The sequence below is a fragment of the Borostomias antarcticus genome (assembly GCF_949987555.1).
Source record: "Borostomias antarcticus genome assembly, chromosome: 15".
NCBI classification, from domain to species: domain Eukaryota; kingdom Metazoa; phylum Chordata; class Actinopteri; order Stomiiformes; family Stomiidae; genus Borostomias; species Borostomias antarcticus.
The window spans coordinates 24,290,164-24,303,354 of record NC_140248.1 but is presented as its reverse complement, the minus strand read 5'-3'; the positions used below and the strand labels follow the sequence as shown (position 1 = coordinate 24,303,354).

Below are 13,191 nucleotides of genomic sequence, written 5' to 3'. Positions count from 1 at the left end.
TTCAGGCGTAGTGTTCAGGCGTAGTGTTCAGGCGTAGTGTTCAGGTTCAGGCGTAGTGTTCAGGCGTAGTGTTCAGGTTCAGGCGTAGTGTTCAGGCGTAGTGTTATTTTCTTATTTTGCTTTTCTTAATACCAACTAATTAACTATGTTTTTATTTCTTCTGTAAAGCACTGTGTGCTACATTTGCTTGTATGACCATGTGCTTTATAAATAAAATGGACTGACCTTGACCTTGACCTTGACCTTGTCCCTTGACCAGAAACCCAAGGAGTGGACCAAGATGGTGATCCACAACATCGCCGGCAGCGGCAAGTTCTCCAGCGACCGCACCATCGCCCAGTACGCCCGCGAGATCTGGGGCGTGGAGCCCAGCCTGGAGAAGATCCCCGCCCCCGACGACATGCTATAAGCAGCCTGGCGGCTCCACGCCGTCCCCCTGGTCACCACGCCCCCCTCCACCCTGTCCCCCTGGTCACCACGCCCCCCTCCACCCTGTCCCCCTGGTCACCACGCCCCCCTCCACCCAGACCGCCTCCCACCGCTACGCGCGCTGCTACCGCCGCAACACGGCCACGCCCGGGCCCAGAGGAAACCACACTGTTCTGCTTTCTCAAACTGGGGTGTTGCCCGTGTTCCTAGTTTGTCTCATATGCAACACACGCACATGCATGCCCACACACACACACACACACACACACACACACACACACACACACACACACACGCTGGCTCTTCAGACCGATCTTGCTCTGCTGTGCTGTAGTGTTTAAGGCAGCTTAATCAATGTTTCAATTCTTCATCCTGCCACTAGGAGGCAGCACAGCAGGACATGAAACAATGGCCTTTATTCTGCACCAGAGACCCATGAAGCTCTTCACTGCTCCTTCACGGCTCTGACCCTGCAGGGACCGCCGACCGGCGGGCTTCTCTGGAGAGGGTGTAGGGGTTGTGTGGTGGGGGTCTTCTCTGGAGAGGGTGTAGGGGTTGTGTGGTGGGGGGCTTCTGTGGAGAGGGTGTAGGGGTTGTGTGGTGGGGGTCTTCTCTGGAGAGGGTGTAGGGGTTGTGTGGTGGGGGTCTTCTGTGGAGAGGGTGTAGGGGTTGTGTGGTGGGGGGTTTTCTCTAGAGAGGGTGTAGGGGTTGTGTGGTGGTGGTCTTTGAGCGCTTTTGGTTTTGCATTGTGGAACGTTTGCGTGTTTTCACTCGGATCCATTCTGAATGAGTTTCTTGTCTACTGTTGTAGTCCAGTATGAGCTATGCATCTTCACTTGAGTGCAGTCAATTTCATACGGGAACTCTTCATACTAGCAGCTTGTCTTTTTACTCCATTGGGAAGTATTCCAAAGTTAATCGTCTGTGTTTGTCCCCTCAACATGTTTTTACCTAAATAAATGATTGTGTGGTGGATTTGAAGAATCCTGTGGACTAGCCCTGGAAGTAGAGCCGAGGCTGAGCAGATCAGAGGAAGGATATCTGTGTTATAGGGCGTTGTGTGGCCCTACCTGACCTCTCTGTCTGCTTCAAGTTGACCTTTGCGACTGTCTGTGAAGCCAACAGTGGCTGACAAACTCACATGTGCACCTGTTGTCAGAGCCTGTTTTTTTCGAGCCATACTCTGTCAATAAAGAATACTAGACACCAGCGTTGTCTTCTGTCTTTCCCTTCTAGTCCCCTGTCCACATGCAGATCAATATGCTTCATGAAACACACACACACACACCGGAGCTGGTCATAAACCTAAGGTCACAAATGGCAATGATTGCTGGGACACATTGCACGATTGGTGACCTGGCTTGGTGGCCTCATCAGTGAGGCGTTAAAGGAGTAGTAAAGGGAAAATGCATGTTTAGCCCTGTTTTAAGGTTACTTATGATCATATACAATGGTTCAGATCAAAACGTTGACAAAACTAGCACTTTTGAGAAAGTCTGATAATTGCTCTACCACCGTTTTGGTCATACAATGGATGTGGATGGGCATCTTGAAAAATCATTCATTCATACATTGTTCATTCACATGCATTTTCCCTGTACTACTCCTTTAAGGGGTTGAGAGACATAATGGGTGACTAGTCACTGGAGCACCGTTGGTCACTGACTGGGCAGGTGGATGAACTCAGATAGACCTCTCCACAGGTGTAAGCCCTCATGCACACTCTCTCATAGTCGACTCCACTACCTTTGAAACATTAACATAAATAATGGACATTGAGGGACTGGGTGACAGCAGGAGAGGGGGAGGTGCCTGTGTGGTCAGTCATTGGCCACAGATTCTCTTTTGTAACTAAATGGTGAAAGACCCGTGCGTATCTAGAGTAAGTAAATAGATTGGCAGCTGAGAACACTGCTGGTTGAATATTTGATCCCTTTGGTACTTTTAAAACACTAGTTTTTTGCAACATGGCTTAGTCATTGGCTGTCCTCACAGGCTGATTGTCATTCTTTTCTGCTTACTTTTTACATTTGCGTTTGAGTCTTTTAGAATATGCTTTTAACCGGACATAAGTCCATCTGTCTAGAGTGACCGCATGTGCATCCCAGCCATCTTCAGCACGTGTCAAGAGCATGTGTCATTGGCCGTCACAGTGCTGGGTCAAAGACATGCATGTAAGGTTGTGTTACACAGGTAGGAGAGGGCAGTGGAGGCGGAGCCCGGGTGTGTTTTAAAGAGATGGCTCTTGAGTCCCTTGTGGAAGATTGGCAGACTCTGCCATCCTGACCAGAGGGGGGGGGGAGGAGTCATTCATCCAATCAGTGTTTGAGAACAATTCAATCAAGGCATGCAATGAATCAAAGTATACTATAGTAACTCGTAGTTATACTGGGGCCGGAATCAAAGAGTACGCGCTGGCAATCGTGCCTGTCAAAGTTAAATTGGAAAAAGGAACGAAGCACATTCAAACATATGCTTTCCTAGACCCAGGGAGCTCAGCAACATTTTGCACTGAGGAGTTGACCATGCAGCTTCACGCCCCTGGTAAAAAGACAGAGACACTTTTAAAGACAATGGGTCAAGAAAAGGAAATATCCAGTTATAGAATTTCCGGTGTGGAAGTAGCTGCATTAGACAGTGACAATTTTCTCAAGCTGCCTGATATTTTTACGCAAAAATCTACGCAAAATAGGTTTATGAAAGACCAGTTTAATGAACACAAAACAGGCTTTGTTTGTTACTAGTGACGTCAGTATCACTGGATGTTCTCAAGCTGTGGCCTCTTACGTAGACGGGCTTCTCTCACATACAGTACCAGTTAGCGTTGTTAGTCTTTGGTGTGATCTTTGATCTGTGGCGTCTCAGAAGTGTCTGTAACCCTTCTGATGCTTTAGTTGGTCCTCACATTACAGCTGCACACCATAAACTCTCATTCCCTCCCAGGGCCGGTGGAAAAAAGCTTTAACACCAGTTGTGCTGGTTATAATCCAAAGTCTAAGAGACTCAGATATAGTAAGCCGTTGGAATTTCAGAGCTGCTTACCTCCAACATAGCAAGTATACTGTTTCATTTGTTTATTTTCATGCCTGGATATTTAACATATTTCTCACTTATCTGGACTCAGGCGAATCTTTTCTTAAACTACAGTATTATTGGACTTTGAGTGGAATAATGTAACCAGGGTATAACTATTCTCACTATAGATATTTTGAACAAATTCTTGAAGATAGACAGAGCGTTTTAACAGGTAAGCTCAAGTCATACATTTTAAACTATGGACTGTACATGTGTTCACAATTCACAATATATTCACAATCTTTTAACACAATCATGAGAATTATCATCATGTACTGTACAATACAGTATGTAGCCAAAGTGTGGTTCTAAATCCAGATCATTTATTAATTTAGTGGCATCTCCTCAGTCATTGTCACTTGTATGTGTATAATATTTCATCCACAGTAGCAGGTCAACATAATGTATTCCTTCAACTTACTTACTTACTTACTTACTTACTTACTTACTAACTCTTTCCTCCAGAGGAGTCCACCCCCTCAGAGCGCTTCTAGAGGAGGAGCTTGTGTGTGGTGTAAGACCCAGAACTCTTCTCTAGCCGGCTGCAGCCGCGCCTGACCTGACCTGAGTGACCGCTATGGCCTTCGAGGACCTCCTGGAGCAGGTGGGCAGCGCGGGGCGCTTCCAGGCCCTGCACGTCACCCTGCTCTGCACGCCCATCCTCATGATGGCCAGCCACAACCTGCTGCAGAACTTTGTGGCCTCGGTACCGCCCCACTACTGCAGCGCCCACAGGAACCAGAGCGGCCAGCCCAGGCTCAGCCCGGAGGAGGTTCTGCTGGTCACCGTGCCGCTGGACCAGAACGGTCGGCCCCTGCAATGCCAGCGCTACGCTGCCCCCCGGCTGGACCTGCTGGGGGGGAACGGGACCTCCAGACAGGAGGAGGAGAGGGGCTGGGAGTTTGAGGATGCAGAGCTGCAAGGATGTAGAGATGGGTGGACATACAACATGACAGGGATGAGCTCCACCATCATATCAGAGGTATTTAACCAGCATCATATCAGAGGTATTTAACCAGCATCATATCAGAGGTATTTAACCAGCATCATATCAGAGGTATTGAACCAGCATCATATCAGAGGTATTTAACCAGCATCATATCAGAGGTATTGAACCAGCATCATATCAGGGGTATTTAACCAGCATCATATCAGAGGTATTTAACCAGCATCATATCAGAGGTATTTAACCAGCATCATATCAGAGGTATTTAACCAGCATCATATCAGGGGTATTTAACCACCATCATATCAGAGGTATTTAACCAGCATCATATCAGAGGTATTTAACCAGCATCATATCAGAGGTATTTAACCAGCATCATATCAGAGGTATTTAACCAGCATCATATCAGAGGTATTTAACCAAGAACAAGATATTTCATACCTTGAATAAAAGCTTACATGACCTTACCGACATCAGATCTCAGAAAGATCATAATTTATAATGATGTACTATTTTCTCTTTGTTTTGTCAGTGGAATTTGGTTTGTGAGCAACGCTCTTTAAAGGCGATGGGACAAACCATTTATATGGGAGGGGTGCTTATAGGCGCTGTGATCTTCGGTGGACTGTCTGACAGGTATCTTTTCTCTAATTTCTTTATTTTATTTTATAGGCCCTCTGAGGTATTTGAGTTCACATCCTCTGCATATTTTATTGTATTATTACTTTCTAATCTTTTCTATTCTTGTGTATTATTTTTCCAGCGATGCTCTATACTTGTGCTCTGTCTCTCAGAGAGGAGGCCAAGCCAACTGGTTCACCACATGTTGTATTTTAGCTTTTTGTTGAGAGAAAGTTAATCAGATACTATGTATACTGTAGTAAGTGTCGGTCAAGTAATACAATAACAACTGCCCCCCCCCCCCCTCGCCACCCCACACACACACAGATTTGGACGACGCATCCTGCTTTTGATCTCCAACCTCATGATGGCGGTGGGGGGGACATGTGCCGCCTTCTCGCCCTCCTTCTCTCTCTTCTGCCTCTTCCGTTTCGTCTGCGGCGCGGCGCTGTCCGGCCTGGTGCTCAACTCCTTGTCCCTGAGTGAGTTAGCGGGACAGCATCATGCTCTGATTATTGTACTACCTTTTATTGTACTAATGTGTTGGAGGTGACTTGGTTGTGGATGTATTGGATGTGTGATGGATGTGGAGCCTGGATGAATGTACTACATTGTTGTTTTTAACCTCTGTTTTATAGCACTTTGAGATTTATCGGAATGTAAAGTGCACTATAAATACAATTTATCTTTATTATTATTAGTATTGTTAGTATTGTTATTATTATTATTAATATAATAATAATTATTATTATTATTATTATCATCATCATCAGTATTAGTATTGTTATTCTTATTATTACTATTATTAATATTATTATTATTATTATTATTATTTTTATTATTATTAGAGGATGTGTTCATTCACACTGCATGTTTAATTGCATATACAGGCCAGGATCACTGTGGATTTTCCTTGTTAAAGTCAGTGCTGACGGGCTGCTGTCAGAGTCCATGTGATAATGGTTTTCTGTGTGATTCTTTGCTAGTCCTGGAGTGGATTCCCACCCGTATTCGGACTGTTGTAGGCACAGGAACTGGCTACTCCTACACCATGGGCCAGCTGATCCTGGCACTAGTGGCCTACTTTATCAGGGACTGGCGGTGGCTAACGCTAGCGGTCTCTCTTCCCTTCTATGTGTTCTTCCTCTACTCCTGGTGAGGCCCAACGTTAGAGAAATGTCTCACCATTGATGTTACAAATGACTCATAATTAAGCAATAAACCACGAGAGGACGTGTGTTATAGTGATTTTATAACAGCTAGGGGGCGTTGTTAGGCACGACGCGAAGCGGAGTAAAACCCCCCTAGCTGTTATAAAATCACTATAACACACGGCCTCGAGTGGTTTATTGCTTTTATACAACGGTTACTACAGCTATTAGTGTAAAATAGACACACAGCAATGTAAAATATGAACATTTATTCAAAACGAAGCATCATTCCCTCAATTCCGCCGAGCAAAATAGTTCCCCTAACAAATGGGTTGCCAAGCAACAACAACAACTACAATGCATTGGATCAAATGGGAGGCGCATTAATACTGAAAATGGAATGATATGCGGTCCCAGGTGTGTGTTACAAAGTATTTTAACACGGCTTCCAGCCAATCAGAATGAAGAACCAGAACTAACCGTTGTATAAAGGGGCTTTGTCTCTCCTATGCAAGAAGCGCCCACATTGAAACTATCACTTATGTTAACGTCAATAGTTCATTGGCCTGTTGAGATACTGGCAATATTGTAAGAGCGTGTTTTTCAGGGAGGTGACCATGTCTGTGTTGTTGACCATGTCTGTGTTGTTGACCATGTCTGTGTTGTTGACCATGTCTGTGTTGTTGACCATGTCTGTGTTGTTGTTGTTGACCATGTCTGTGCTGTTGACCATGTCTGTGTTGTTGACCATGTCTGTGTTGTTGTTGTTGACCATGTCTGTGTTGTTGACCATGTCTGTATTGTTGACCATGTCTGTGTTGTTGACCATGTCTGTGTTGTTGACCATGTCTGTGCTGTTGTTGTTGACCATGTCTGTGTTTTGACCATGTCTGTGTTGTTGACCATGTCTGTGTTGTTGTTGTTGACCATGTCTGTGCTGTTGACCATGTCTGTGTTGTTGACCATGTCTGTATTGTTGACCATGTCTGTGTTGTTGTTGTTGACCATGTCTGTGTTGTTGACCATGTCTGTGTTGTTGACCATGTCTGTGTTGTTGACCATGTCTGTGTTGTTGTTGTTGACCATGTCTGTGTTGTTGTTGTTGACCATGTCTGTGTTGTTGACCATGTCTGTGTTGTTGACCATTTCTGTGTTGTTGTTGTTGACCATGTCTGTGTTGTTGACCATGTCTGTGTTGTTGACCATGTCTGTGTTGTTGTTGTTGACCATGTCTGTGTTGTTGACCATGTCTGTGTTGTTGACCATGTCTGTGTTGTTGTTGTTGACCATGTCTGTGTTGTTGACCATGTCTGTGTTGTTCAGGTGGTTCCTGGAGTCTGCGAGATGGCTGGTGTTGAACAAGAACTCTGAGCAAGCGGTGAAAAACCTCCGAGCTGTGGCCCGCATCAATGGACGCCGGGAGGAGGGGAAAAAAATTGACATTGATGTGAGGGACTCTATGTGTGTGTGGATGTGCGTCTGTGTGTGCGTGTGTGTATGTCTGTGTGTGCGTGTGTGTGCATGCGTGTGTGTTCATGCGTGTGTGTGTGTGCGTGAGTGTGTGTGTGCGTGTGTCTGTGTGCGTGCATGCGTGTGTGTGTGCATGCGTTTGTGTGTGTGCATGCGTGTGTGTGTGCATGCGTGTGTGTGTGTGTGTGCGCCAGTGATGTTCTACTATATTTCCTCTGTAGCAGTATCTCTGAGAAGACGCCCAGCTCTGTGAGTGTGTTAACTAGGTTCTACCTCTGTCTGTGAGTGAACTATAGTAGGTTCTACCTCTGTCTGTGAGTGTGTTAACTGGGGTGAACTAGGTTCTACCTCTGTCTGTGAGTGTGTTAACTGGGGTGAACTAGGTTCTACCTCTGTCTGTGAGTGTGTTAACTGGGGTGAACTAGGTTCTACCTCTGTCTGTGAGTGAATTATAGTAGGTTCTACCTCCGTCTGTGAGTGTGTTAACTGGGGTGAACTAGGTTCTACCTCTGTCTGTGAGTGTGTTAACTGGGGTGAACTAGGTTCTACCTCTGTCTGTGAGTGTGTTAACTGGGGTTAACTAGGTTCTACCTCTGTCTGTGGGTGTGTTAACTGGGGTGAACTAGGTTCTACCTCTGTCTGTGAGTGAACTATAGTAGGTTCTACCTCTGTCTGTGGGTCTAGATGCTGCAGGAGTCCATGAAGAAGGAGATGGCCTGTTCCCAGGGTTCCTACTCTGCCCTGGACCTGCTGCGCACTCCCACCATGAGGACCACCACGGTCTGCCTCAGCGCCGTCTGGTCTGGACACATTAAACCCTTTTAACCCTGAAAATACAGTGACAACATTTCAAATATTAATTGGATTTCCCCTATAATACTAGAAAGCGCAGTTTCTCAGCTTTCAGCAAGTGTTGGAGTGAGGAATTTTTTTGATTTGTGAGATATTTTTTAAATATTATTAAATATTTGTTAGATATTTTTAAAATGTTGCCGGTGACGTGGTCGTATTAAAAGGGTTAACCCAATCCAATCCAATCCAATCCAATCCAATCCAATACAATACAATTCAATTCAATACAATGCAATCAAATCCAATCCAATACAATACAATACAATGCAATACAATACAGTACAGTATAATACAATGCAATGCAATGGTGCATTGGTGTGTTAAGTACATGCTGTAGCTATGAATAAATAATCCTTGTGGTATATACACTACTATAGATATTTACGTGTATGGTGATGTTATATACACTACTATAGATATTTACGTGTATGGTGATGTTATATACACTACTATAGATATTTACATGTATGGTGATGTTATATACACTACTATAGATATTTGGCGCTGTGTACACATACCCAGTATAGTGACACTGGAAGGCTTGGGGGAAGAAGCTAAGGATATCTTTGGAATTTTCTTCAAGGTTCTCCACTAGCTTTGCATACTATGGACTGTCCATGGATCTGCAGAAGTTTGGAGTGGATATCTATTTGATTCAAGTGATCTTCGGAGCAGTGGACATCCCTGCCAAAGTGGTCATCACAGTGACCATGAGTATGATTGGGCGGCGGCCATCTCAAAGCGCCGCCCTCATTCTGGCTGGAGTCACTATTCTCATCAACCTCTTTGTCCCGTATGGTGAGTTGGATTTTTGCATGCTTGAGTCAGATGTGTTGAGTCAGATGTGTTGAGTCCAAACCAAGGTTATAATAGTTTTGCTTTTTTCATTAGTTTTAATTTTCATATGTTTTAACTTTTTGTTTTCAATTTCAGTTTAGTTTTGATTAGTTTTAAAGCAGGTTTGTTAGTTTAGTTTAGTTTTTATTTTTTGAAAATGCTTAGTTTTAGTTTAGTTTTTATTAGTTTCAGTATTAGTTTTAGTTTTTCTCTTCTGTGCCAGCCTGGTGAGACCATCCTGATCTCGTGAGCTCATGTTGTTTCACTCCGTGTGAAACAAACCATCTGGCGCACGTCAGGTTACTTCTGCACAAGAGCACAGCTACATAAAATGGAGGATAGATTTCATATCCACCCAAAATACTAGGCTTATGTATGAAATGAAAAAGACTAAAACTAAGGATATTTTCTCTATAATTTTATTTTATTTTATTTAGTTTTGTAAACACACAATGCAGTTTTAGTTAGTTATCGTTTTTTTGTAAAGTCTAGTTTTTATTTTTATTTCAGTTAACTAAAATGTTTTTTCAAACTTAGTTTTCGTTTTTTAGTTAGTTTTCGTTAACTATAATAACCTTGGTCCAAACGTACTGGCGTGGTTTTAACGTCTGTCTCCATGGGCGTGCAGAGAAACAGATGGCCCGCACCTGTCTGGCGGTGTTGGGGAAGGGGTGCCTGGCCGCCTCCTTCAACTGCTGTTACCTCTACACCGGAGAGCTGTACCCCACCATCGTGAGGTAGTCCATCCCCACCTCTCCTCTGACCCTCATCTTCATGTTATCCTCCCTGCCCTACCAGAGACCTGCATGCGTTAGGCCTACATCTGAGAACCCAAAGGTTTTCCCATTAATCAGTTAGTTAATCAATCAATCAATCAATCAAAGCTTTATCAGTCAACTGTCAGTTGTGTTGCCAGGAAGTTTGGACCCCATGAACAGATATTGCGCTGAGCCCCTTAAAATAAAATATTCATCAGTGGCAGCTGGTTTTTCACCAGTTATTTGGAGAAAACAAGTGAGGTGGGGATCTGGAAGTATAGTACACCCCCGGGAGCTGTTTTATTCAAAAATTACCAGTCAGAAATTGTGATTCACATAAAAATAAACTATTGATAGAACTCGGCCCGGCGATCAGTGAGTGTACATACAGATTTATCTGGTGTCATGAATGCTAGTTTTATGACGTAATGTTATCTACAGTATGTCCCGAAATCATCACTCTGCCTGATTAAGCAGTTTTGATATTAAGTTAGCTCGCTTTCCGTTCTTTCAGACAGGGCATGCCCCTAAGCTGATTACCACATTGCTAAAATTAGCTCTCAGAAATAAGATTAGAAGGGGGTCAAACTAATTTCATTTTGGGGGACATTAGGGCATGAATAATGAGCCATCCCTGAAGGCTCTGGCACACTGAGCTGAGGTCCCTGTCTGAAGTTAGACCCTACGGCCATCAGGGGCTGTTTAAGCTATTCCTGAAGTCCGTATGTGATGACTTCCTCCTTAACTATGTTTCTAGATGAGCTGCCGGTTAACCAAGTGAAAATATGCGTACTTTCTTTAGAAAAGTGTGGAGTCATGCAGCACCACGAGGGCATAGCAGTGCCTGTTCAGACCGGGGCGTCGCTGCTCTGATGGGGTTACTGTAACGATGATGGACGGGGGTCCAAGGACATGATGACATGATCTTCCTGTTTCTGTAGCCTATCACGATGAGCTATGAACGGGACATGACTGATGCAATGGCTAGAATCTGACTGAGTAGATCGGTGTTGAATGGATCTGTTGAATGGATCTGTGTTGAATGGATCTGTGTTGAATTGTATCTGTGTTGAATGGATCTGTGTTAAATGGATCTGTGTTGAATGGATCTGTGTTAAATGGATCTGTGTTGAATGGATCTGTGTTGAATGGATCTGTGTTGAATGGATCTGTGTTGAATTGTATCTGTGTTGAATGGATCTGTGTTGAATGGATCTGTGTTGAATGGATCTGTGTTGAATTGTATATGTGTTGAATGGTATCTGTGTTGAATGGTATCCGTGTTGAATGGTATCTGTGTTGAATGGATCTGTGTCGAATGGATCTGTGTTGAATAGTATCTGTGTGGAATGGTATCTGTGTTGAATGGATCTGTGTTGAATGGTATCTGTGTTGAATGGATCTGTGTTGAATGGTATCTGTGTTGAATGGTATCTGTGCTGAATGGATCTGTGTTGAATTGTATATGTGTTGAATGGATCTGTGTTGAATGATATCTGTGTTGAATGGATCTGTGTTGAATGGTATCCGTGTTGAATGGTATCTGTGTTGAATGGTATCTGTGTTAAATGGATCTGTGTTGAATGGATCTGTGTTGAATGGATCTGTGTTGAATGGTATCTGTGCTGAATGGATCTGTGTTGAATTGTATGTGTTGAATGGATCTGTGTTGAATGGTGTCCGTGTTGAATGGTATCTGTGTTGAATGGATCTGTGTTGAATGGATCTGTGTTGAATTGTATGTGTTGAATGGATCTGTGTTGAATGGTATCTGTGCTGAATGGATCTGTGTTGAATTGTATATGTTGAATGGTATCTGTGTTGAATGGTATCTGTGTTGAATGGATCTGTGTTGAATGGCATCTGTGTTGAATGGTATCTGTGTTGAATGGTATCTGTGTTGAATGGTATCTGTGCTGAATGGATCTGTGTTGAATTGTATATGTGTTGAATGGTATCTGTGTTGAATGGATCTGTGTTGAATGGATCTGTGTTGAATGGTATCTGTGTTGAATGGTATCTGTGCTGAATGGATCTGTGTTGAATTGTATATGTGTTGAATGGTATCTGTGTTGAATGGTATCTGTGTTGAATGGTATTCACTGGTCCTGTGGTTTGTCTTCTGTGCTCCAGGCAGAATGGTATGGGCTGGGCGTCTACGACAGCTCGTCTTGGGGCCATGGTGGCGCCCATGGTGCTTCTCTTGGGGGACGCGGTGGCGTGGTTGCCAGGTTTTATATACGGGGGAGCTCCAATTTTAAGTGGGGTGGTTGCCATCTTCCTCCCTGAGACCCTCGGCTCTCCACTGCCTGACACCATCCAGGATGTGGAGGACAGGTAAGGCATTGGCCCAGGAACAATACAATCTCTCTCTCTTTTTTATCGTATAAGGGGGAGCAAATAGAAAAAAAATAATAAATGAAATCACAGCCCAATTTGTGTCTCTTTTATTCAGGGGGTCTGGAAGAAGGAAAGGCCCCAGTTCCTCGCCTAAGCAGAAGGAAGAGCTGACCATGCAGAGCCCCAGCAATCCCTTGATAAAGGAGAATGCTTGAAGACTCAAACTATGTTATTGAATGTTTTGTTAAATGTAAATACAGTAGAAGACTGTTCTGAAGATTTTGGAAAAAGACTGTATAAGTTATCAGTTCTATAACTGATCCATTTTGGGACTGAATGGGCATTCTTATAAACTAGTGATATGATTTGGTTGGATACCTGGACACTGGAGGAAAATGGTGCACTGTAATGGTGCACAAATATGTATGAGCTCTGTCTGAGGTCATTGGACACCATGTCGTCATGTCTTACTGTCTCATGTTACAGCTAGATTAGTGTCGGGTTGGGTAAGTCATTGAATGAGTGTGTTTTCAAACCTCTCAAGCGACTCTATCTTTCCACACTCCAAGCCAACCTGTGTATTCATTAAAATCCGTTCCACCCTTAACTTTGAATGATGTGGTTCACTCTTATAGCCGAGTAGATACTGGTAGGCAGCTAATTGTGCTGTCAGGCTTAACAAAAACCCTGGGCCCAGAAGACTAGGAGATAA

General features: G+C 43.8%; 2 protein-coding genes across 2 annotated transcripts in view; both read left to right on the top strand.

Annotated features, from left to right (window-relative positions):
- Window positions 1-409, top strand: part of pygma (phosphorylase, glycogen, muscle A) — a gene marked incomplete at both ends in the record, with an annotated part of 21,095 nt that extends 20,686 nt beyond the window's left edge. The window contains one exon of the mRNA XM_084450543.1: window positions 260-409. Coding sequence (XP_084306669.1) covers window positions 260-409 — 150 coding nt within the window. The remainder of the gene's footprint in view (window positions 1-259) is intronic.
- Window positions 410-4,081: 3,672 nt separating this feature from the next.
- slc22a6l (solute carrier family 22 member 6, like) lies at window positions 4,082-12,480 on the top strand (the record flags this gene model as incomplete). Its single annotated transcript, XM_084450137.1, has 9 exons — window positions 4,082-4,486; window positions 4,983-5,086; window positions 5,399-5,553; window positions 6,058-6,226; window positions 7,546-7,669; window positions 8,377-8,492; window positions 9,128-9,342; window positions 10,010-10,118; window positions 12,273-12,480. The coding sequence occupies 9 exons, from the start codon at window positions 4,082-4,084 to the stop codon at window positions 12,478-12,480; spliced, it is 1,605 nt and encodes a 534-aa protein (XP_084306263.1).
- Between the last annotated feature and the right edge of the window lie 711 nt (window positions 12,481-13,191).